The following is a 27,043-nucleotide window of genomic DNA, read 5'->3' as shown; positions in this document are numbered from 1 at the left end:
CCTGCCCGGTGCCTAGTGTTCTGTTTGCCGTTCCCTAGTCGGTCCACGCAAGCGAGTCGCGCTATCCTGCCGCTCTGGACATTCCCTATTCCGTCCGCGCCCGCTCTGGCCGCCTCCGATTGCGGCTGAGGCTTCCTGGTGTTCCCATCTTGGTTCATGCCCGCAGTGTGCGGATGTCTGAGGCTCGTTGTTGGTGTTGGAAACATATTTTCTCCGGTATTGCTTCAGCAGTTCAAATGCCGGGTTCCACGCAGTGCTTAGCTGGTATCCTGCTTCCCAGTTAATCAGGTTTTGTGCCATCTTTATTTCTATAGATTCAGTGATGACACTATCCCAGAACCTGGGGGTCTGGACCATGACCTTGGTGTTCTCATAATCCATGGAATGTTGCAACTCTAGGCAGTGTTTTGCTACTGCTGATTTTGTGGCCTGCCTTAGCCTGGTATGTCGCTGGTGTTCCTTACATCTGATTTCCACCGTTCTCATCGTTTGGGCAATGTAGGACATACCGCATTCACAAGGAATATTGTAAATGCCAGGCTTCCTTAAGCCCATGTCATCTTTGACTGTTCCAAGTAAAGCCCTGATTTTGCTAGGTGGGCAGAAGACACTCTTGATGTTATGTTTCATTAGTATTCTGCTGATCTTGGCAGAAACAGGCCCGGCATACGGTAAAAATGCCAGCTTCTTGATTTCTTCTGCTTGCTCATTCTCCGGTGTATCCTGACGTCTGGTGGGATGTAGAGTTCTGCGGATGTCCCTGGATGAGAATCCGTTGTTAGCAAACACTTTTTGAAGATGTTCAAGTTCCTCTGCCAGGCTGTCTCAGAATCAGACAGTGTCTGGGCTCGGTGTACGAGTGTTCTAAGCACCCCGGTCTTTTGTGCTTGGTGGTGGCAGCTGTCGGCCTGTAGGTATAAGTCTGTGTGTGTTGGCTTTCGGTACACATTGTGGCTGAAGGTGCCATCCGCCTTCTTCTTCACCAGGACATCCAGAAACAGAAGCTGACCATTCTTTTCTAGCTCCATGGTGAATTTATTCTTGTTTTTTTCTCTCCCTTATGTTTTATTGTTGAAGTATTATTCTGCAGTAGTGGGATACAGTAATATCCTTTGTTAGAGTATCGGTTCTTACCAGTCAAAATTACAAAAATTTAACTGAAAACTAAAACAATGAAAAATTCCCGGAATTCTAAAAATATCCCGGTTTTCTCCTGGATAAAAAAATTCCCGGGTTTTTCCCGGATCTCACAGTTGTCCCAGGTCCTATACACCCTGTTCTCCTGTTGCCTCCAGTAAGAACTGCATCTTGGTCTAATATTTTGTGGAACAATCCAGTAAAGGTTTACTGGGTTGTTCTACAAAATATTTCTTTCTAATTTGTAAAACTGACAAAATAGCCGCTTTGCAAACAGCAACATTTTCCATCTCCTCATGCCTCTTTTTTGGAAAAGAAAAATGGTTGGTGATGGTTCATTTCCTTTCTTCGTCCTCGCCAGATTTTCTTTTAGGGGACATGGTAGAGACATGTTGAGCTGTGGTGTTGCTCTGCCACTCTCGAGTCCTTTTCTTGTAAAGCATCTGGTGAATTTTTCTTACATCTTGCATGGTAGGTTCGTTACACCTTGGTTTACAAAGGGATGTCTACAATCAGGCTTCTTTGGAAAAGCCTTTGCTTTGTATCTGAAACAAAGTCCCACACTCAAGTACGTAGAAGCAGTATCTGTACATGCAGATAAAATAAAAGGGATGATAAGCACGACAAGCTAAGTTAAAAAATCAAGAAGTGTATATAAAAAGGAGTGATTAAACCACATGACTGATAGAAAATTTCACTCCTTTCTCCAGTGGTTGCTCAAAATTCTCCCCAATGGACAACTTCAGTGTAACTGAAACTGGGAGCAATCTGGCAACTGTGTAAATGAAGTGCATAATATAACTACATGCGGCCACGTGCACTCCTTGCTGCTCCCTGCGATATCTCCTGCATTTAATACAAATTTTCTACACTTTTCCTATGCACTACACTTTTCCTTTGTTTCCATACAGCTACGAGTTTCAATTTTACAGGAACTGTCCATTAAATTGGTCAGACTACACCACTGTGTAGAGGAGAACATAGACTGTACCACAAATTAGTTGAGATTCTGTGATAACAATTAATGTCAACACAGTTTTCACTACATAACACTGCTTTAGTAATACTTTTCATGTTCTTATCTTTCAGATTTGGAAATATTTCTCTTTCACTGATCAGGGTGCCTTTTCCATTTCTGGGAGGGACTGTCGCCCTCAGTTTGGTTCTGGTCATTTGTAACTACTACTACAGACTTAAATTCTTGAAGAATTCCTACTATTTCAATTATTCCCACTCCATTTGTACCAGCTTCTTCATTTAAACCATCCACAAAATCACTCATATTCTACGAAAATCTCATGTAAATACACCAACAAACACACTGTTGATCAGCTGAACAGTATTTATTGGAGCATTTTTCGACAATGCGCCAGCAACAAGAGCTTCATTGATGCATATTGCATTCACTACAGAGCAGCCAAAATAGCTCTGAATAATTAAAATATACCTTATAATTGTAATAAACTGAAAGACAGCTTTGAATGTCTAGACTGGTAAGTCTGTAGCTTGGCATCCCGACATGGTATGGTGACCACTGTGCCTGTCGAACTTGGCCCCTTTCACAAGCATTGTTCATTTAGGAGGCTTTGCAGTCAAAAACAACGAGCACTTAGTGGCTTTAGCAACTGAACATGATTTTCTACAGCCTTTATCAATGATGTATAGTGGATTTTGCACCCTGAAATCTATTCCATCACATAGGAACTGAAAAAAATCTGTACAGCTATGTGCCCAACTCAAAATCAATTAAAAATGTATTTAGGGCTTTTGTATCTGGGCTATGCACTACACCAGAATTCCCAACTTTTTAAAATGAATATAAAATTTTTCTATTGAAAATTTTTTAAAATTCCTGTTAAAATTATTTTTGTCTCATGTTACTGATGAGTTAGGCAGTTTGTTACACCAAATCACACCATTGAGAAATGGACTTCAGTCTAATGTTTCTAATTTTGCTATTTGCCAAAAATAGGCAAATTTTGTCCAGGAGTTGTTGTTATGTACATTCCTACACTTCCTTGTTTCATCTGATTAACTGAAATTGATGCAAAGAATATGCTGTTAATTATTTATGTTGCACAGACACTTGAATGTATAAATCTTATTGACCTCTGTAACAACAATATTCTGTTTGAATGTATTTCTGTTGCACATCCCCTAAGTCAATGCAGTGGTTAAAAAAAGGATATAGACAGATTGTTAGTGGTTGGCTAGGGACTATTCTTGACAGCTAAATACGGGGAAATACAAGATACACCTGATATTTCCACATACAAACTTACCATAGTTTACTCACCAAAGATCAAATTAGTTACCAGTTTCTGTTGCCAATATACACTGAAGCACCAAAGAAACTTGTATAGTCATGTGTATTCAGATGCAGAGACATGTAAACAGGCAGAATAAGGCACTGTGGTCGGCAACACCTATATAAGGCAACAAGTGTCTGGCACAGTTGTTAGATTGGTTACTGCTGCTACAATGGCAGGTTATAGAGATTTAAGTGAGTTTGAACATGGTGCTATAGTTGGCACGCAAGTGATGGGACACAGCATCTCCGAGGTAGCAATGAAGTGGGGATTTTCGCGTACGACCAATTCACAACTTATTGTGAATATCAGAAATCTGGTAAAACATCAAATCTCTGACATAGCTGCTGATGGAAAAGATCATGTAAGAATGGGACCAACAATTACTGAAGAGAATTGTTCAATGTGACGAAAGTGCAACCCTTCTGCAAACTGCTGCAGATTTCAATGCTGGGCCCTCAACAAGTGTCAGTGAACAAACCATTCAACGAAATGTCGTCGACATGGGCTTTCGGAGCTGAAGGCCCACTCTTGTACCATGAATGACTGCACCACATAAATCTTTACACCTCGCCTGGGCCCGTCAACATTGGCATTGGACTGCTGATGACTGGAAACATGTTGCCTGGTCGGACGAATCTCGTTTCAAATTGTATCGAGCGGATGGACATGTGCGGGTATGAAGACAACTTCATGAATCCATAGATCCTGCATGTCAGCAAGGGACTCTTCAAGCTGGTGGAGGCTCTGTAATTGTGTGGGGCTTGTGCATTTGAAGTGATATGGGACCCCTGATACGTCTAGATAGGACTCTGACAGGTGACACGTACGTAAGCATTCTGTCTGATCACCTGCATCCATTCATGTCCACTGCGCATTGCGACAGACTTGGGCAATTCCAGCAGGACAATGTGACACCCCACACATCGTGAACTGCTACAGAGTAGCTCCAGGAACACTCTTCTGAGTTTAAATACTTCCAATGGCCACCAAACACCCAGACATGAATATTATTGAGCATATCGGAGATGCCTTGCAACATGCATTCAGAAGAGATCTCCACCCCTCGTACTCTTATAGTTTTATGGACAGCCCTGCAGGATTCATGGTGACAATTCCCTCCAGCATTACTTTAGAAATTAATCAAGTCCATGCAATGTCATACTGCAGCACTTCTGCGTGCTCGGGGGTGCCCTACACAATATTAGGCAGGTGTACCAATTTCTTTGGCTCTTCAGTGTACTATTTATATTATTTACATAGGAGTGATAAGAAGAGTCAGTTATCAATGCCAATAACTGAGAGTTTTTGACATTCACCTGCAGGCCCTAATCATTGAATTATTTATTGATCTCCATAATAATATTCATTTGTTTAGGTCAGTAATAGATGTTAGTTTGAAAAACAAAACCTCTAATAAGGAATTGTCACAACCCACAGACTTGTCTGAACACAGCAGTGCTCTACTAGGCTGACATTTAAACTCTATAATGCCTGACACTAGTGTTGTCATGAGCTAGAGCAGAATTAATTGTTCACATAGTGCTCCCAGTGCAGTGTCACATGATGTAAGCAAGTGAACTGCAGCTGTCAAAGCAGTTGCATGCCCAGCTGCCAGAGGCACTGTGTTTTTGTGTATTTATTCCTTTTATTCGTTGTTTCATGAATTTTTATATCTTGTTGTTTGCGCCTTGTTTTCTCACTGTTACTGGTGACTACATTCACTAATTAAAAAAAAAAAAGTTTCAAACGGCTCTGAGCACTACGGGACTTAACTTCTGAGGTCATCAGTCCCCTAGAACTTAGAACTACTTAAACCTAACTAACCTAAGGACATCACATACATCCATGCCCGAGGCAGGATTCGAACCTGCAACCATAGTGGTCGCGCGGTTCCAGACTGAAGCGCCTAGAACCGCGCGGCCACACCGACCAGCTTCAGTAATTCCCATTGACAAAGAATTATGTTTTCAGCAAGGGATCAGTATGTTAAAATATGGATCTTTTTTCTATCGATTAGCAAGGATGTCAGTACACGATGTATCAAATATAAAGTTCTTACACCTCCAGATGAATGTTTGATTGCTAGTTTTCTGCTAATAAACACATCCAAGCAAAAGTTACCGTATTTACTTGAATCTAAGCTGCACTCAAAGCTAAGCCGCACCTGAAAAATGAGACTCGAAATCAAGGAAAAAAAATTTCCCGAATCTAAGCCGCACCTGAAATTTGAGACTCGAAATTCAAGGGGAAATAAAAGTTTTAGGCTGCATCTCCAAATTGAAACAAAGTTAGTCCATTGTAATATGCGACACAATTTAGGTCGAATGAATGACGATACAGCTACAGTAGTTTGGCTCGAGTCGTAAGCTTAGCAGTTAAGCTTTACCAGGTAGTCATTGCTATGCGTCAGGCGGTCCGTCTGTATTTATATGGGTACCCTTCCTTATCCATGTGCTTCGTCTGGTTTGAATTGATTGCTTATTTTTCTTTGATCTGATAAGTGCCAGTCTCTTTGTTATAGGTGTTTACGTCACTCTAAGCTGAAAATGCATTACTGTACTGTGTCATACATTGTTTGTCGCATTCTGATAGTGCGTGTTTACGGGCTGTCGCCGCTTGCTTTTGTGCGCGCTACCACTGCTTAAAAGAGAGAGAGAGAGAGAGAGAGAGAGAGAGAGAGGAATCGTCTCATTAGCGAAACAATGCAAGAGACTGCTATTTGTTGTTACTTACACTGCTGCTTCCTTTGATAATGATCAACAAGAACCAAATAATAGACAGCGTATGATAGAAGATGTTCTGAACGAGAGTTAAGCGAAAATTTTTCTCCGTTTGAAAATCTTTGCAGGCACCTCTTTAGTACATTACATTCTGCACAGAAATTAGAGTCATCTTAGACTTAAAAATCTAGTCACTTGCCATGCTTCATTTCTGACTGTATCACTATTAGGCATAAGAATAATACCAATATAAACATGACATGATATGTATATTCTTCCGCGTTTGCTGTTGTCTCACTATAGTTTCGTAGTTTATTAGGCAGACAGGATTTAAATGAGATAGCAGCAAACACGAAACAATACATGGCAAAATGTTTATATTCATATTATTCTTATGGTGAAGAGAATACTTCATAAAAGTTCCTATTAGCAACTATCTCTTCTCACAGGTACGAAAAAATTCAGAACGTAGAGTTGGCCATTATGACAAACATGTCAAACAGTCTTGCCAGTCGGATTTTCGTAGTACATTGCAATGCTGCTACATTCAAAGATGAACAATACAGAATTTGTATTTACTTCGTTGGATAATGTATGAAAATGCAGTGGTCGAAACTCAGGGCGGAGAAGAAAGCTCGTCTTCCACCTTTTTTTTAATTTACTTACTGACGCAGAGGTTTTGGTGCCAGTATTTATCTTTGTGCCTACAAAGAATGCCTGTGTAGCGCTACATATATTCGACAGCAGAAGTTAGTTGTGGCGGCATCCACCAACATTTTTCAGAACTTCCGATTGCTTTGCACTCGATTCTAAGCCGCAGGCAGTTTTTTGGATTACAAAAAAAGTGCAGCTTGGATTTGAGTAAATACGGTAGTCAGCCAAAGTTGAGCCGAAAGCAACAAGTGGTAACCCCGATATGGTCTGGAAGGAACTGAACTGCAACTGATTTTGTAAGAAGTGTACGGGATCTTAGAAAAATCAACAGTGTCAAAACTAGAGGTACAGTTACTTCCATTTTGGCCTAATAGCCCCATACTGTGGTTTTCACAGGTGAAAGCAAGTTCTTGCTACAGCAAAATCACAGCTGATGCAACAAAGTTCGCCCTCGTAGTGAGCCAACTGTATCACCACTTCGCAGCTGAGGTGTAACGCATCATCACTGGACCCGTGGAGGCTAATTTCTATGAGAACTTAATGACAGAATTGATATGGAATATCACTGCCTCACAAGAGAAATAGTATATGCCAAATTCTTAAGCAACAGGATAATGGAGACATTAAGTAATTGCAATATCTAAAGCATCTGTGCAGCAAGGTAGATATCGTCATTATACTCATTGCATACTCTGTCTATTACACACTCTGTGGAGTGGCAGATTACTACCACAGGTAAAGGCAATAGTGGCATCTCAAACAAATTTGTCATTGGACACTATGGCAGAACTGGGAGACTGCATACAGGAAGCCATCAACCCAGCCCAATTTTGCACAGCTGTGGCACAATGCAGTAGTACAAAAGCCACAGTGACAGTACTGCATGCCAATTACAACTCACTCGCAGCAAAGTTGGAAACATTATGCTTGCAGGTTGGTGGGCTGTTGTCATAAGGTGGCACTATAAGAAACAAGAGGGCGCTACCGCAGATATTCGAGGAGCCCGTCAGCCAGCAACACTAAATCTCCTCAGGTGAGCAGGCTGTATGTTGGTGCCACTGGAGTTTCATCCAAATGCCGGCATCTGTCAGTCATAGGAGCAACCAACTGCCCATCACCATCTCATTGTCTTTTCATTATCGACAGAAGTCCTGGCCTGAAATACCTGGTGGACAATGGTTTGGACCAGAGTATCCTACCACACTCTTCAAAGCATCAGTGCAGGCCACCAACTGCCTTCTGTCTACCAGCTGCCAACAATTTGACTATCGTGACCTACAGCATCCAGAGAATGGACTTGAACTTAGGTTACACCATCCATCCACCTGGAATTTTATTGTCACAGACATTACAAAAACTATAATCGACACATATCTCTTGGCACATTACAACTTATTGCCGGATGTGGTGAACGCCCGATTGGTTGACAGCATTGCCAAGTTAACTGTCACTCTGTTTCACCGTAGCGCAGCCATCCACTACATGATACTCATACAGCCACAAGAGGGTGAGTATGTTTCTCTACTAAGTCTTTTTGTGAAACCCCAGGAGTGCCTACGCAAATACCGCACAATATGGTGCACTATATCGAAACAACGAATGGATGCAGTGTTTATTATGCACTTAATGCAGCAACAGTGTCTGACCATTATGCTGTGTCATTGTTAAGGGACTATAACTATGCATTACATGGTGCAACAATATTCAGTATATTGCACTGCGCAAAAGCCTATATGCACATACCAATGGAGAAAGAAGACATTCCAAATGTTGTAATTATAATGTCATTCACGCTGTTTGAAAGCATGTATATGACATTTGGGTTACGGAATGAACCACAGACATGGCAAAGGTTTATTGAATCTGTTTTCAAGGCCATCTGCTCTGTGTCTGCGTCATGTGTACCTGGATGATGTGCTTGTGTTTTTGGTCACTCCAGAACAACATCAACAACACCTGTAGGATGTGTTCGTGCATTTCGATCATTACGGAGTCATGTCAAACATTGGTAAGTTCATTTTAGTGTAAACTGAGGCTACTTTCTTGGGACACAGAATTTCATCTGTGTGCTCTCTACCTTTAACATAGGAAATTGAAGAAATTTTGCAGCTATCTAGGCCAACCACAATCAAGAAAATATATTGGCTTCTACGCTTGCTGAACTTTAATCATCACACCTACCTCACGCACCACAATTGCAGGAACCGTTGACTGTAGTACCAGTAGGACCTAAAGAGAAAGGCAATTTCCCAGTGCAGTGGACTAAGACTATGTGCTCCACATCAGAGGGCACAAAATAAGAGTATGGCTGATGCAGCACTCCTTGCATATCTCAAGCTTGATGCACCCCTAGCTTTAGTAGTGGACACAAGCTATTATGGCTATCAGCACAGTGCTACAACAATGGTCAGAGGCTCCTGGCATATTTCTCTCACAAATTATCGCCATGTCAGAGAAAGTGGAGCACCTATGATGACAAGCTCTTGCCGATATACACAGCTGTTAAATATTTTCAACCACAGACTGAGGCACGAGTATCTGCAGTCTTCACAGGCCATGAACTGTTGATCTATGCATTTAAGTGAAACGGCATCAAATGCTCTCCTCGCCATTACAACCATTTCACATTCATAGCGCACTTCAGTACTGACATTTCAAGCATTGATAATGTGGTGTCCGACTGTCATTCACATGTCAACAGTGTGACGAGCCCTACTAACTTTTTCCACACTGGTCCTAGCGTAAAAAGATGATAAAGGGATCCGAAAATTCGATGACAATGCTATGTCAGCATTACAACTGCAACTTGTCAATATACCAGAAGAAGATGCCTGACTGTTCTGTGACATATCCCTTGGAAGACCTTCCCATCATTTCTTCCATCAGCATTCAGAATACAAGCTTTTCACAGCATCCACAATGTATGCCCATCTGTCATCTGATGTCCCAATGCTTGGTTTGACCAGGGACAGAAAATGACTGTTGAGAATGGGAACAACAATGTCAACAGTGTAAGGTGTTTTGCCACGTGTATGCACCAACCGGTGATTTTCTGAATGTAACTGTATGTTTTCTGCATGTTCACATTGATGTATTGGGACTGCTTCCTCCATCAAATGGTAAATTTTATTTATTCACCATGACAGATCATTTCACCTGCTGGCCAGGGGCAGAGCCCAGTCATAACATTACTACTGAACACTGGACTCTACAACTGTGTCAGTGTGATTTGGTTGCCCTCCACATATCATTACTGAACATGCTCAGCAATTTGAGATGGACTAGTTCAGACAGCTTGCCAAGTTTAGCAGGTATGTCCACTACAAGAACTGGGTATGTCCACCACAAGACTAAAAGTTACCATCCCACTAGCAATGGCATGACTGAGTGTTGGCATGGCTCCGTGAAGCTGGTGCTCATCTCACTTGATACAATTTGGACATTGGCTATTCTTATGGTCCTTTGCTACCGAAATGACATTAACTCTCTGGCCATAGGGCTAGTCTATTGACATCTTCCGTGTGATTTCATTGACACTGATGCCCTGCATACACCCACACAAGCCCAGTCAGAAGTCTAACATTGTCTTAGTGACCATACCGCTCAGATCTGGCCTTCAAAGGCTTCCCATCACAGCACACCACCTTGTTATGTGCTTCAAGATCTAGACAACTGCTTCCATGTCAGGCTCTGTATTGACAGCATGAAACCACCACTGCAACACTGGTTTGTATCATGTGTTACGAAAAGGTATGCAGATGTTGGACATCTCTGTGAACACCAATGCAATGGCTATTTCCCCCAACAAAGTCAAACCTGTGTATGTATTCAAAGAAGCATCATACCTGTCCACAACCCCAGGAAGACTTCAAAATCTTCTGGAGCCTGAGAGCAAGTCACAAGTACTGCAACCATGACGAATGACTGACAGAACAACCAGCGGTGAAGAAAACACATTCTGTATGACATTTTCATTTCCCTGTTGGTTTCCTTGACATTGATGCTTCATTTCTCCTGAGGGGGCTGATATAGCATCTGACATGAGTAGCATCATGCATAGTTGCAGAATTAAGTATTTGCATAGTGTTGGTAGTGCAGTGTCATGTCAAGTGAACCACAGCTGTCAAAGCAGTTCAACACCCAGCCAATAGGGCTGCTGTGATTTTTACATGTTTTCCACTTATTCTATGTATTCCTTTATTACTTGTTTTGTGAATTTTCACATCTTGCTGTATGTTCCTCACTTTCTTACTATTACTGATAACTATGTTCACTAGTTCTCTTTGACAAAGAATTCTGTTTTATGCACGGGATCAGCAAAATTAAAATATGATATCTCATTTTTATCAGTCAGCAAGGGTGTCAGAAGGCAACACACCCACTGTAAAGTTCTTACACCTTCAGATGTGTGTATGATAGCCGGTTCCGACTATGAGCACGTCCATCAAAGTCAGTTAGCCAAAGTTGAGCTGAAACCAACAATTCATTTTTTAGTTTCTTTGTAGATATGAAGTTGAAACCCATATTTCACAATGGTTTCCTGTGAACAATAATCTTGGAGGAGCTGGGTGGAGCACAGAAAATGTCATACCACTAGCAAACAATTGTCAACCGTGTGATAAACTGTCCTCACTTTCAGTCCATAATGAAGTAACATCACAGCCTTCTGGACTTTCTGAGTCACTAAATTCAATGTCAAACTCAGGATGATTATAGATTTCATTTTGGAAATCATTGCCATAAAAACAACAGGACGCAGGCTGAATGTGTGTTTTTTTATGTCGAGTATTCAAAGCTCCACATAGTAAAGACAATATCTAGTAGTAACCACCACAACAACAAAAATTACAGCCAGGCTACAAATGTAGGACTGGATGCTTTCTGATGGCTGAAAACTTAACTATCCATGCTGTAATGGATGTAACAGAGGCTAAGTTTTCAAAGGTCTGTTCATAAGTTACTTGATTACACTCGGGTTTTAAGTTCTTGTTAAAATAATAAAAAAAAGGTAACTCAGCGCCTCATGCTGAGGGGTTAATGTGGACTTCAAATTCTGGCACGATTTGACAATTTGCATAAGGTGAATGAAGAGATTAGTGACAGAAAAAAATTCTTAGGACTACCAGAGCGCTGAACCCAAAACCTTACAATGTGTAATCTGACACTTACCTAATGAGCCACCAAGTGAATAACTGGTTAAGTCTTCTAGCTATGGTGTTTATATTGAATATTAAACCCTTGTACTGACTTGATACCAGTAGCCCTTACTAATCAATCAACAGCTCAAGGCGTATTTCCCGAGTGAGTCCAAAATGGTGTAATAACACCAATCTACAAGAACTGCAATAAGCAAATTGCCTTTAATGGTAGATTCATTGTAGTCTGACATCTTTCCAAAATATTTTGGAAATATGGACTCATTTTTCTGAGCAAAACATAGTGGAGCTTTTATAAAGGATCCTTAAAAGTGACAAATCACATATAGACTTCACAAATGGAGTTCTGGAATAAAAAGTAAATTACAACATTTCTTGTAGTCTAGTGTAAGTATTTTTGAGCCCCTTGCACTTATTTTCATCTAAATCATCCGTTCTGTAAAAAGTTGGATAAATGCCATGTCTCTGAACATTTACTTCCCAAAAGCATCAACGGAATTTTGGTTTTTGTGCACCTATATTTGATTTGATTTGTGTGTGTGTGTGTGTGTGTGTGTGTGTGTGTGTGCACGCGCGCGCACGTGTGTGTGTGTGTGTGTGTGTGTGTGTGTGTGCGCGCACGCACACACATGTTCGTGTGTGTGTGTGTGTGTGTGTGTGTGTGTGTGTGTGTGTGTGTGTGTGTCACGGGCCTGAGAGGGAGAGAAATACAACAGATAAAACAAATCTGCTTGTCAAGATTCAGAAGCAAAATTTTCAGGCTGTAAGAAAATAGGTAGGATTTCAGTTACAATACACATCACCTGGCATCACTGAATACTATCAGATGTTCACAATTTCCCAAGTGCTGATACACATAAGGAAAACCGAAACGAACAGTCAGATCCATAAATGCAGTTTCTTCCATTACTGCAGTTCCAAAATTACCAATTTTCTTTCTTTCTGCCCATTCTCTAATAACAGCACTGTAATCGATGTTATTTTCATGACGAAAATCATTATAGAATATATCTTCAAAGAAGAAAAATCCAGATTTATAAATTTCCTGTAAACAAAAAGGAGAAGGAGAAATTTTCCAACATTAAAAAGCAGACATAAAAAATTCTGATTATCTCCTAATCAACATTTGGGGGAAAAGTACATGCTAAATTCAAAAATAAATGTCAATATAATTATAATCAATATAATTATAATCAATACAAGTTGAGATAGAAAAAGACCAACACTTACCAACTGCTGAAATAGAAGACATTTGGGGAGCATTGACATAGGAAAACATGAAAAGCCAGTGATAAATCTGTAGCTCTCCAGCTTTTAAGACATTTAGGCAGTTTTCTATCAAGAGAAAAATAAAAAATAACTCCATTTAAATAATTTGATATTATACATGTAGGAAATATACATTATTCACCTGGCAGCACACAAAGGAAGTTTTAAGCACTACTTCAAACTATTTCAAGCCTCAGGTACATTACATTGAAAAGCGATCCCCATTTTAATCACATGGAAATATGATGGCATGAAAGTATTAAAACACTGACTGCTGAGTTGCCACCTCTCTCTTAAAATGACATATTTTACACCACCTTGTGTGTGTGTGTGTGTGTGTGTGTGTGTGTGTGTGTGTATAAAAACATGCACAATCCATCAAGAGCAAACTGCCTCATTTTGGACTGCATCCCTTGATTCTCTTGAACCATCTTCCTAGAGCTACCTGACATTTCTGATTTTTCCCCTGCTCCTGCCATTAACAGAAAAAAACTGCAAGTTATAACTAAGTCATAGATTGTCTCCAAGTCTTCCATAGTACGTAATGAATACATTGCATATTTCAAAAAACAAAAAATGATATTTAAAAAAGTTATAACAGAACCCAAAGTAAAGGCAGATGTCTGCTGTATAAGTAGTTCCAATAACAAAATGAAAGCTGTATTGAATAAAGTGAAACTGCAAACTGATAACAATTCTCCTCAAAACTTCAATATTAAATTGCACTGTAATGGTAAAGAAATTACTGACCCTGTGTAAATAGAAAATGTGTTCAATACTTATTTTAGCAACACAACTGAGCAATTAGTTGCTGAATTCTAACCTTGCACTAAAAACTGTCCAGTATCATCTGAAAACATCAACATAAATCTTGCTTCATGCTTTCTTTTTCCAGCAACATAGAAAGAAGTACTATTAGTTATAAGAGCTAAAAATGAAGTACTCCACTGGAATAGATGGCATCTCAGGCAGCCTTATTAATATATGTGAAGATCTCATTGCTGAACCATTAGCTCACCTTTGTTGTTATAAAGGTGAGCTAATAGTTCAGCAATGAGATCTCCACATGTTTCAATAAGACTGTCTGAAATTTTCACGTTGTGGCTAAAAAGTGCCGACTCAAACTGCTATTCCAGAAAGGCAAAAGGAATGAAGTGGCTACAGGCCCAATGCTCCAGTGTCATACAAAAAATTTTCAAAGAAGAGTATTCGACTTCGTCAAAAAGCACAAATTAGTATCTATAGCACAACATGATTTCAGTAACAGCTGATTGCCTGGCACAGCAATTTTTGAACATTTCATTGCAGTACTTCAAAAACTAAGTAATGCGTGTGAAAATGTTACTGGAATATTTCTAGATCTCTCTAAGGCTACTGATACCTTAGACACACTAAACTATTACCTCAGCTTGATAACGTTGAAAGGAACATCTAACATTTGGATAAAATCATACCTATATGGATGAAAGCAGCTGGTTGAAGAGCAACACCATAGTTTCAACGAATTAACTCAACATTATTCAAAATATGAAACCATTAAACGAATTAACTCAGCATTACTGACTGTATGAAACAATTAAATACAGAGTGTCACAAGGCTGTGCTGGGACCTCTTATATTTCTATTGTATGTGAGTTACCTGTACAAATTCTGTGAGAATAACATTCCATTTTGGTTCAAATAACACACTGATGATAAATGCAAGTGAGACAGTGGCACTAAATTACTATAATGTGAAAAAAAGGTACGCAAATTGTTCAGGTTCAGGTACCTGGTAAGCACCTTCAGAGTCTAGACAACAAAAAGTTCCTGTCTCCAAAATAATTTTAAATGGGAAGCACACACTGAAATAAGTATGGGAAATTGAGCACTGCATTCCACTTAATGAGGATATTAGAAGGATGGTGGCGTGACATCACTTGTGGCTGGACTGCTGTTGAAACTGCTCGTCAATATTTTATAAAGTCTTAATCTTCAGTTACTTATTTCAAAGTTTATTTGTGTTAATATTTGCTGTAAAAGTAACTTATTAGTGGATTTTCATTAAACTCAGTCTTTCTTTGTGTGTTATTGACTCGAGTGGTCTGTTATTCGTGAGAGTGCTTACGTCGTTTGTCCAAGCCTCACACCTCAGTAGTGTGTTTACATTTTGCAGCGTGCAGTTGCAACTGTAGTGGTTATAAAGCTAAGTACTGACAAAGTTATTTGTACACTATTATACAGTTACTAAATTTAATAGTTTTTGCAATGTTTAGTGCTGTTTGTAGTGAAATAAAGATTTAATAAACTTCTGGAAACATTCGCTTGCTGTGTTTTTTAGAGTTTACTGTGCATTGAAGTTTTTTAGTAAACTTTGTGTTTCAGTTTTCAGCAGACTTTTCTTATTGTTTCTAGTGAAATATTCCAGTAAAATTTTCATTCAGTATATTAACTTCGTTGAGTGTTCCAGTGGCTGCTTGAATTTTTAGTTTTAGTTAGTAATTTTGTGAAGTTTTGTTGGTATTGGTATTAGCTGTGGTGTAGTAGTATAAATACAAGTAGTTGCTTTCTTAGTAGACAGAGAAGTTTGAGGCCACTATTGTTAGTTTTTAAATAGTTCTACTGGTGTAACTGAACTTAGGTAATGTGGAGGTATAGTTTTTTTTTTTTTTTTTTTTTTTTTTTTTTTTTTTTTTTTCCCCCCCAGTAACTGAGTAACTGTAAAATAATTTTACCATGAGTGAGAAGTGTGGACTCTGTCATAGGTTTGTGAGTAGTGGGTTACAGTGTGGGATTTGTTCTCAAACTATTTTCATTGGGGGCGGGGGGGGGGGGGGGGGGGGGGGGGGGGGATGAGCGGGGAAGCCAGTGGGCATTCTAGCAAGATCCTCTCCTGGGAATTCAGAATCTGCAGTAGAAATAAGTTGACAGAGGAACAGAAGTGTAAGATCTGTGCCCTTCAGGTGCAGTTCAACACGCAAAGGAGGAACTAGATAGGTTGAGAAAGATGAAGGGTGGTGGGGAATGGGAACTGGCAGTTGGCAAGAAGGCAGCTAGACGGAGGAGGTATTAGACAGTTATACTTCGCATATTTGCAATAGATTTGACCAACTGTCAGGAGTTGAGTGGAGAGGAGCCTCTTGTAGCTGCAGATGTAGGGAGCATGCAGCAGTCCTCACCAGTTAGGAGGTCCAGGTCAGTTGCAAAGTCCAACAGAAAGAAGAAGGTTCTGCTGCTAGGTAGTTCACGTGGAAGAGGTGTGGGCCAGCAGTTGCAGGAAGTGTTGGGGAGTGAGTATCAGGTCACCAGCATTGTGAAGCCTGGTGCAGGGTTGGCTCAAGTGACTGACAGCATAGAGGAGTTATGTAGGAATTTTATGAAGTAGGATTACGTAGGTAGGTGGAGCAGGGAACAATCTTGATAGGGACGGGGAATTTGATGTAGGTCGTGACCTGGTTAAGATAGCTACTTAAACTGGTGGCACTAATGCACATTTCATGCAACTATTTCAGCACCATGATCGGCCACATCATGGGTCACATTTCAGTGGTGCCAGTTGGGTTTATCAGTAGATAGGGTTTCACTAGGCATGGTCTGCATCTCAATAGCTATGGGAAGGGGAGGCTGGCAAAGCTTATAGGTGACAGTGCAGTGGGTGGTGGTGGTGGTGGTGGTGGTGGGATCACTCACGGAAAAATTCCCGTAGTAGTTGGTATTAGAGCTGCACCTTTTTTAGATTGAAGTCAGCTGATAGGTACACCTGCTTAAAGGGAGTCCCTCTAACTAAGGGCTCACCTCCAGAGGAAATCATGTTTACAGGTAGAGAAGGAATTAGCATATTTCATCAAAATATAAGAGGTATTAGAGATAAAGTTAGTCAACTGCTTATAGATGTTGATTCTGAAATTATTGGTGTATCAAAGCACCACTTAAATAATTGGACAATTCAGAGACTTCCTTTATCAGGATACAGATTAGCTGGCTGTTTTTCAATAAGTTCTTTGTGGGGTGGGTGAGTGGCTATGTATGTAAAAAACAGTATTCCATTTGAGTCCATAGACGTATCACAAAACTGCACTGAAAAGATATTTGAATGTTGTGCAGGGGCAGTTGAATTTAGTAAAACTAAACTTCTAATTGTCATTGTTTATAGGTCCCCTAACTGTGACTTCAGAGCATTTCTGTTCAAACTAGAGAGGGTTCTTTATTCACTTTGTAGGAAGTATCAGAAATTAGTTATCTGTGGAGACTTCAATATAAATTTTGTATATGATGGTGCAAGAAAAAGGATGTTGGTACAGCTCCTACATTCGTATGATTTGTGGCAGACTGTGTTTTTTCCAAACAGGGTGCCGGGGACCAGTAGTGCAGCCATAGACAATATTTTTATTCATTCTTCATTACTAGATGGGCATTCTGTTAGTAAAAGGGTGAATGGTCTTTCAGACCATGATGCACAAATTTTAATACTAAGAGGTTTTTGTACTCAAACAAATGTCACATGTAAATTAATTACAAACTAAGTAGCAATAGAGAATTTTTTAAACCTTGTCAAGAGTGGCAGGATGTTTATAGTGCCGATAACATAGATGATAAATACAATGCTTTCCTTTACACATTTCTCAGGCTCTTTGAGATTTGCTTTCCATTAGAACATTCTGAATGGGGTACTAACAGCAATAGGCAACCCAAGTGGCTGACTAGTGGGACAAGGATATCATGTAGAACAAAGGGGGAATTATATCAAAATATTAGAAGTAGTCACAATCAAGCTACAGTAGCCCACTACAAACAGTACTGTAAGATGCTTAAAATGTTATTGGGAAGGCAATGAGTATGTGGTGTGCAAATAGAATAGCTAATTCACAGGATAAAATTAAAAACATATGGTCAGTTGTGAAGAAAGTATCTGGTCAGCAGCACAAGGTCGACGATATGAAGTCAGTTCATAACAAAAATATTTCTGTTACTGATAAATCAGATATATATATAGTATTTAACAATCATGATCTCAGCATTGCTGGTGAATTAAATAAAAATTTAGTTTCTACAGGGATCATATAAGTTTCTTGGCAAATGCCTTCCCGAGATTGATGTCTGAAATACTCCTCTTTGGTACAGACAAGGGGGAGATTGAGTCAATAATTAAATCACTGAAGACTAAAAACTCTCATGGTTATGAAGGAGTGCCTAGCAGAATATTAAAGTACTATGCTGCACATGTTAGCCATGTATTTAGCCATATTCGTAATTTTTCCTTTAGGAATGGTCAGTTTCCTGAACAATTAAAGTACTCAGTAGTAAAGTCACTTTATAAAAAGGGAGAAAGGGATAATATAGGCAATTTTAGAGCTATTTCTATGACATTAGTGTTTCCTAAAGGTATTGAAAAGGCTGTGTATGTAAGGATAATTGATCATTTTATATTACATGATTTGCTACCAAATGCACAGTTCAGCTTTAGAAGTCATTTAACAACTGAAAATGCTATATTCTCTTTTCTCTGTGAGGTACTGGATGGATTAAACAAAAGGTTTCAAACACTAGGCACATTTTTTTATTTAACTAAGGCATCTGATGGTTTCGATCACAAAAGAAGTTGGACCATTACGGAACACGGGGAGCAGCTCACAACTGGTTCACCTCTTACTTTTGCACAGACAGCAAAAGGTCATTATTCACAATGTTGAAAATGGCAGTGAATTGGGGTCTGAGAAAAATATGGCTGAGTGGGGGGTGGGGGTGCCCCAGGGATCAGTGATCTGTGTTGGGGCCACTCCTGTTCCTTATTTATATAAGTGATATGCCCTCTAGTATTATGGGTAACTCTACAATATTTCTGTTTGCTGACAACACTAGCTTGGTAGTAAAGGATGTTGTGTGCAACATTGGCTCTGTTTCAAATAGAGCAGTTCATGATCTAAGTTCAAGGCTTGTAGAAAATAAACTAACTCTAAACCACAGTAAGACCCAGTTTCTACAGTTTCTAACAGACAATTCAACAAAACCTGACATTTTAATTTCACAGAACGGGCATATGATTAGTGAATTGAACAGTTCAAATTTCTAGGTGTTCAGATAGATAGTAAACTGTCGTGGAAAGCCCACATTCAGGATCTTGTTCAAAGACTTAATGTTGTCATTTTTACTATTTGAATGGTATCGGAAGTGAGTGATCATTTGATATGAAAATTAGTCTACTTTGCTTATTTTCATTCACTTATGTTGTATAGTATTATATTTTGGGGTAACTTCCCATTCTAAAAGGATATTTTTGGTTCAGGAACGGGCCGTTCGGGCAATAAGTGGTGTAAGTTCACTAACCTCTTGATGACCTCTGTCCATGAGTCTGTGTATTTTGACATGGGCTTCTCAATATATATATTCCTTACTGTCATTTCTTATTAACAGTATTAGCTTATTCCCAAGAATAAGTAGCTTTCACTCAGTTAATACTTGGCAGAAATCAAACCTACATTTGGATCGGCCTTTCTTAACTCTTGTGCAGAAAGGTGTGCAGTATACTGCTGCATCCATTTTCAACAAGCTACCACCCAAATTCAAAAATCTTAGCAGTAATCAACGCACTTTCAAATCGAAACTGAAGAGTTTCCTTGTGGCTCACTCCTATTCTGTCAAGGAGTTCCTCGAAAAATTAAGCTGATTCTTGTTGTATTGTTGATTGCATTTACATAAACTTATGGACTGACTATTTTCAGGTTCATAAACATTTTATTTTTACTGTTATTACTTTTATGTTGTAATTTCATGTGCTGACACGTTCCATGACCTTGGAGATTTGCTCCTCAATTTGATCCTACAGAACTTGATGTGTAAATAAATAAATAAAGATTGTCTGAAAACTGTATACTCTGCCTATATGACTCGCAACTGAATTTAACAACCAAAAGCCCTTTTGACTACAAAAAAGGATTATAAGAGTAAGAGTAATGCAAGATGTGGGATGAAACAAAACCTGTAGCCTATAGAGCACTCTTTAAATAGCTGGAAATCCTTCCACTTCCATATATCTATCTTTCTGCTTTAACAATATGTTCTCATTCCACTTTAGTCCTGTGGCCCAACTACAGTGAGGGTTGCCATTGGGAGGAGTAATGAGATGAACTGGGAGGTAGCAAAGGGAGAGGGAAGGGCTACAATGTGGTGAGATAGCAAGGGAAGGAGATACAAATATGGCAGCAGAACAACCTCATTCTGTGCTGGGACCTCTTATATTTCTACTGTATGTGAATCAACTGTACAAATTCTGTGAGCACAACATTCTATTTCGGTTCAAACAACACACTGATAATAACTACAAGTAAGACATTGGCACTAAATCACTATAATGCATTACTGCGCCTGGAGAAGCTTTCTCTAGATGGTGATTCGTATCTTATTTCCTTGCTGTTCCACTCTATCCTAGAACTTGCCCTTCCTTCTTTCACCCTTTCTTTCATCTACGTTTACCTCACATGCTCCGCCTGACACACCCTGTAACCCCAGTGTCAGCCTGCGCAAGTGATGTAGCAGGTGTGAGTCCCAGAACATAGTTTAAACTTCCAGGAAGTTTCATAATGCATTACTGCACCTGAAGAAGCTTTCTCTAGACGGTGATTCGTATCTTATTTCCTTGCTGTTCCACTCTATCCTAGAACTTGCCCTTCCTTCTTTCACCCTTTCTTTCATCTACGTTTACCTCACATGCTCCGCCTGACACACCCTGTAACCCCAGTGTCAGCCTGTGCAAGTGATGTAGCAGGTGCGAGTCCCAGAACATAATTTAAACTTCCAGGAAGTTTCATATCAGCGTAAACTCCGCTGCAGAGTTAAAAATGGATTCTAATGGAGCTTTGTGTGTATTTTCATACTCCGGCAAACAATGCCATTTCATAATCTGAGTCAGTATGTTCCAGTTTATCTCTATGTCTCAACCCATCTTTCTGTGCTTCCACTATATAGTCTCTAATAGTCAGTAGTCATTTCATTTTTCTTATATCTCTTTGCTCTTCCTCTGCTTCATAACTTTCATTTTCATTTTTATTTTCTTTAAGCATTTACATCTGACTGTAGTCTTGCTATGCACTTGTCCCACTGGATATAAATTTTCCTTAGCCTTCGCTCAACATAAAACAGAACTCCTTGACTCTATTTAGTATTTTCCTTTATCCATTTTCTCTCTTAATTGTGTATAAATTTACCTTATGACGCTCTTAAATCCAGACCAGCATTTAATGGGAGGGTTGACAAAAATTGGGAAACACCAAAAAACACAACACATTATCATTCTTAATATGGTGCAGGTGCCCATTGGCATTCAAAACAGCTTCCAGTCATCTAGATAAATATATATCCTGTATGGTTTTGAAGAGCATCTTATGCCAGTCTTCCAGTAAGATAGTGGCAAGTTCAGGTAATGATGATGGAGGTGGATAATGATCACACATTCTTCTCTTGAAAGTAGACCACAAAGGCTTAATAATATTGAGATCCGGTGGCCGTGGTGGCCAGGGGAAATGTAACAATACATCCTCATGCTCACAGTACCTGTTCTGGACAGCGCAAACTACATGAACAGGGGCCCTATCATCCTTGGAAATAGCTTCACCATAGAGGAACAAACGCTGTACCATAGGATGGACCTGATCATCCAAAATGGTCAACAATCCTTTACAGTAATGAGACCTCACAGAATAACCATGGGGCCATTGAATTCCATGATATAGCTTCCAAATCATCACTGGAATTCTGCCATGTTTAATTCTTGGGATGTAAACTTGACCATAAGTTTGAAACAGACTGAAACAAGACTATTCAGGTTTTTATGGCTTTCACACAATACTTTCCTGTTACAGGTGCTTATGTCACTGATGTGTAGTTTTAGAATTCCACCTTGCTCTGCAGTTCCCTGCTTGTGGAGCTGCCTTCATGTTATTTGCAACTGTCATCCTCTTATTTTTCATAATAACCCTCTACAATAGCCATCTGTCTGTCACTGTTACTCAACACGCACTTCCATTTTGACTTAGCGGATGATGTTTTTCTGCTTTCCCTGTATTCAGTATAATTCTTTCATACCAAATCTTCTTTAACACCAACATTTCAGCTAGCTTGGTTACAGAAGCACCTACCATAAAAGCACCAACAATTTCCCAATATTTGAATCCACTGAGCTCCAACATAATGCACGTGCAACTACACAAAACACTGTTCTGACCACAGCTGATACTTGCCATTAAGGAGATTGCACTGGTGCTGTTCATGGTCAAATACAGCCGTACTACCTGCTAGCATCTCCATTTATGTTCAAACATGAATGGCACTTCCACATTCTCGTTGACCCCTGTACACTGAATGCAAATCACACTATAATTAGTGTAAAACTAGGACAAAAATCATTTAATGGTTCTTTAACACATTCAGCAAAAAGAAAACAAATAGAAATGGGCTTGGCAAGAACCAACTGGAATAAAAAATAAAACTGGTTTCATATGAACATATGGACTTCTGTCAATATGAATTTAAAAAGTCTTCTTCCACCCATTTCAAGTGACAATTCCAATGAGCTTTGTGCTGGCCATTCCTTGGACATTGTCAACTAGTAACTGACTGTGGTGTCACTGATGTCATCATCATTATTAGTTGGAATACCAGCTGCAATGTCACTAATGTTCAGACCATCACCAAATAAATCAAAACTTACATCCCTCACTTGCCACATTCACTTCAACCTTGCAATAGCTATATCCCCCTCCCCTGTACAGAGTTCAAGCCACTGTCTTTACTGAGATCTTTCTCCAAGATTTTAATTTCAGTCAGTTTTCTTATTGCATTATACCAGAAAACATTCATCCATGAATTAATCACTGGATGCAGTTCAGTGTCCAGTTCCTAAAACTTGAAACTTCCCTCATGTTCTAGCTGGCATTGTTCTAAAGTGTACACTGACTGTCCAGTGTAACAGTAGACATACTCACAAACTATCTTACATACACTGGGCATTTTTAGTCCTATTATCTTCCTTTCATTACTGAGAAATAAAATGTCACAAATTCTTCTGTTCTTTGGGTGTGTTTTGTTACATGTCTCACGTGAAACAGCATGTAAAATTTGTCGGTAGTGGTATCCATTGTAGGGGAAGACCTTTTTCTACATGGCTCAGTTCATAGAGCAGATTTTCGTTATTCAGGACACCTTCAACTCTACGAAAGGGTCTTCAGAATACTTTTCTTTTGTGCTACATGGTGGTGGTCAAGAGCAAACTGATAGAAGTTCATATGAATAAGTTTCCTTTACTCACTACGGATGAGACATCCTTTGGTTGTTTGGCAGTTGAGCATGTTAAGGAGCTCCAAGACTCCAAGTTGTGGTGCACTACTGTAGCCCAAGTTACTTGAAGGCCATTGTGTATGTGACAACTATGAGAACACCCACAGCTTCAGTTATCTTGTAAATTTTAAGGTGTCTGTGGTAGCTTCCAGTGAATTTTTGCTTGAATACTATTGAGGTTTTCCTGGACCTCTCTCAGTTTTTCATGTCCATGGGGTGAGAAACAAAAAGGTTATTGACATAGCAATAAAAGCAATTAACATTTGTGGGAGTCATGTCAATGCCAAAATCTCTATGTTCTCCATAACATAAACAGATCTGCTACTGAAGGGGCTTCTCATCATTACCCCCATCCACTTGGAAGAAATATTACCCTTCTACAGTTCACGTCATGTAAGACGGTGCTTCCGCGCATAGAGGCGGAGCAGCGGAGAGATGAGAACTGCGCACACAAGGCAGCAGAGAGTGGGCAAAAAGAATCCATGTTGCCCTGTCAAAGAATAAGAACATGCATAGAACATGGTTGTAACTCACCCCTAGAGATCCAAATGATGAAGTAACCATACTTCCCTATATGATACATCAACGATTTGGTTCATAAAAACAAAATTCCCTTTTCGGGAATGTGTGGCAAGTGCAGCTATAGAAGTTCATTGTAGTTTAAAGCATGTACCTGATGAATCAAAATGTTTCGTATATGGTGGAATAGTCTGAAAATATTGTGGTGGGAACCATTCATCTCTGTCTACTGTTGCTAAGGATTTGATCGCAGATAAATACTTGTGACAAGCTAAAGTATGGAAACAATTGCTGCTAGTTTCATTCACAGTAATGTAAGTTGTGCTCTTAGAGTTCTGCCTGACCACACACTCAGAAATCACTACAGATTCAAGAACAAATGGTGAATTATTTGTGACAAGAAAAAGTATAAATGTAACTGTCAGTTGTTTTGCGCACCTTTGAAACAGCAATTTGTTGCCTTATTTACTGTGCTACAACAATTTGCACACTTTCAGCCATTTACTTCACATAATTCCAGTCGAGAGAGACACAGGCTGACTTGGTTGCCGAATGATGTGGGCATAATATGTAAATGCATGAAATTTTGGAACTGGGATGCCTTTGGGTGACTGTTGAAGATAGAGGATGACTGTTCAAATTTCTATTTGGTGTGACGGACAAAGCGCATATTGTGTGATAAAATAGTAAAATGAGGTATTAGAACATGACCAGTGATGCATATGTGGTATCATCCACACTGCTTTGTGAAAGTAAATCTTGAAAACATATCGTGTGCTTGTGGAACAAAGTGCAACAGTTATCTATCTGCGACTGGAACATATTGTGAAAACCGTGAAACCAATGTATTAGAAACACTGCCTAAAGAACTCCAAGCTACAAGAGAACATGCTCTGCTACTGGAAAGCATGATCAAAAACCTTTCTGAACTGCCACATAAGGAAAAAGTTAGAAATTTGTACAGTGATGCTGTGTTAAAAATTTGTACTAACAAAAGAAATGATGCTCCATTGAAGAAGAGTGAACATGAAAAATGTGGAACAGTAAACAAAGGTAACCTACAAGGTGCTTCTGAACACTTCTCATGTATGTAATTCAAAAATGGTTTAAAAAATTGACTGCAGTAAGTTGAAAACAAACACGAACATGAGTAAGCTTACAAATAATAAAAAACAGGTACTGTTACTTTCAGATAGTCATGGTAGGAACTGTGCAAAAATACTGAACGAAATTTCAACAAGCAGCTATAAATTTACATCTTTGATAAAGTCAAATGCTATATTCAAAGAACCAACATGCAGTATACAAAACAAAATGCATAGTCTAGGACAAAATGATTATGTTATCATCTTAGCTGCTGCAAATGATATTAATGAATCAAAACACGGTTTTATGACATCACTAGATGAAACTTCTGTAAAAACTAGGCACACACAACTAATTCTATGCACAATACCATATAGATATGACATGCCAAATGAAAATCTCGTCAAGTGCCACAAATTAGTTAGCCCATGACATCCAAGTGGAAACAGCACAAAATTTGCAGCCACACTCCAAATCAGTACCACTGGAAACAGTGACAAGATCTTCAACATGAAAACGCAGACCTCTAGCCTACAGCCAGGATTTTTATGGGCAAAAACACCAGTAGCTCCCTGCTAGCAGCAAAACAAAGGAAAACAGATGTAGAGCAAAATCTTCATGAACCAAAACTACAAGAAAACACGGTGAGTGGCGTCAAAAATCATTCCATTGGAAAACAGTCACTATTATCCTTTAAAATATTACACCATAATGTGCAGTCAATGTTTAATAAGTTACTAGAAATAGATCTCTTCCAAAAAATAAAGTCACACTTAGATGTTCTCTGTATTACTGAACACTGGTTAATAGAAGACAAAATTAAAAAAACGCCACTTGGTGAATTTACTCTAGCTGGTTATTCTTGTCAGAACAAAAGTAAGGGTGGGTGGTACAGCAATCTACGCCAAAAAAAAAATTAAGCTACAAAAGCCTCACAAAGAACAATAATATGCCCATAGAAACAGACTTTGAATTCTCCGTAAGACAAAATCCCACAAAAACTAAAATGCGAAGGCAATTTAATGATGATAGTATAAGGCTTTTTAACTATCTTTTAAGCGCTGAAAAGTGAGCAGAGGTCTAGAAAGAAAATGGTGTAAACTATATATTTAATTCCTTCCATGAAACATTTCTCCACCACTTCAATACTGCATTTCCACTGAAATCCAGGAAAATCAGAAACAAACACACAAACTCATGGGTAACAAAAGGGATAAGGATCTCCAGCTAAAAAAAGCATGACTTAAAAAATCACATGAAACACCATGAAACCGATGATCAGTTTAGGTCATATTGTAAGACCTATTTTGCAATCTACAGAAAAGTAATCCAACATGCAAAAAAATTATACAATGATAAATTTATAAAGGAATCTAACAATAAAATGAAAGGCTTGTGGACAGTTGTAAAAAATGAAACAAACAGTAAGCAGCATGTTATAAATAAAACATTAAAACTAAACCTAAATGATGAAGTCACATCAGATCCCCACAAAATAGTAAATGGTTTTAATGACTATTTTAGCAAAATAGCAGAAAACCTGATAAAGAAAAATTGACACAGACCAAATACTCAACACCAAACGCTAATAGAAACCATACCAGTACAGGCATCAATGTTTCTTCACAAAGTCTCCAATATTGAAGTACATACAGCTCTAAAAGGACTAAAGAATAAGTACTCCAGTGGCAGTGACAACATTCCTGATTTAATTGATAAGAAATGTGGAGAATTCATTGTAGAACCGCTAACCAACATAATAAATGCATCCTTTACAAATGGAGTTTTCCCTGACCTACTAAAGACTTCTAAAATTACCCCACTTCACAAAAAGAGCTCTAAAAATTATGTAGCCAATTACAGGCCCATAGCACAAGTCAGC

General features: G+C 39.1%; 1 protein-coding gene across 1 annotated transcript in view; it reads right to left on the bottom strand.

Annotated features, from left to right (window-relative positions):
* The window catches only part of LOC126484277 (snRNA-activating protein complex subunit 3-like), a 161,056-nt gene that overhangs the window by 37,361 nt on the left and 96,652 nt on the right, over positions 1 to 27,043 (bottom strand). The window contains exon 4 of the mRNA XM_050107703.1: positions 12,783 to 13,024. Coding sequence (XP_049963660.1) covers positions 12,783 to 13,024 — 242 coding nt within the window. The remainder of the gene's footprint in view (positions 1 to 12,782; positions 13,025 to 27,043) is intronic.

Source organism: Schistocerca serialis, chromosome 6 (assembly GCF_023864345.2).
Source record: "Schistocerca serialis cubense isolate TAMUIC-IGC-003099 chromosome 6, iqSchSeri2.2, whole genome shotgun sequence".
In the NCBI taxonomy this organism is placed as follows: Eukaryota; Metazoa; Arthropoda; class Insecta; order Orthoptera; family Acrididae; genus Schistocerca; species Schistocerca serialis.
The sequence above is the reverse complement of the archived record's forward strand: the minus strand, read 5'-3'. Positions and strand labels throughout refer to the sequence as shown.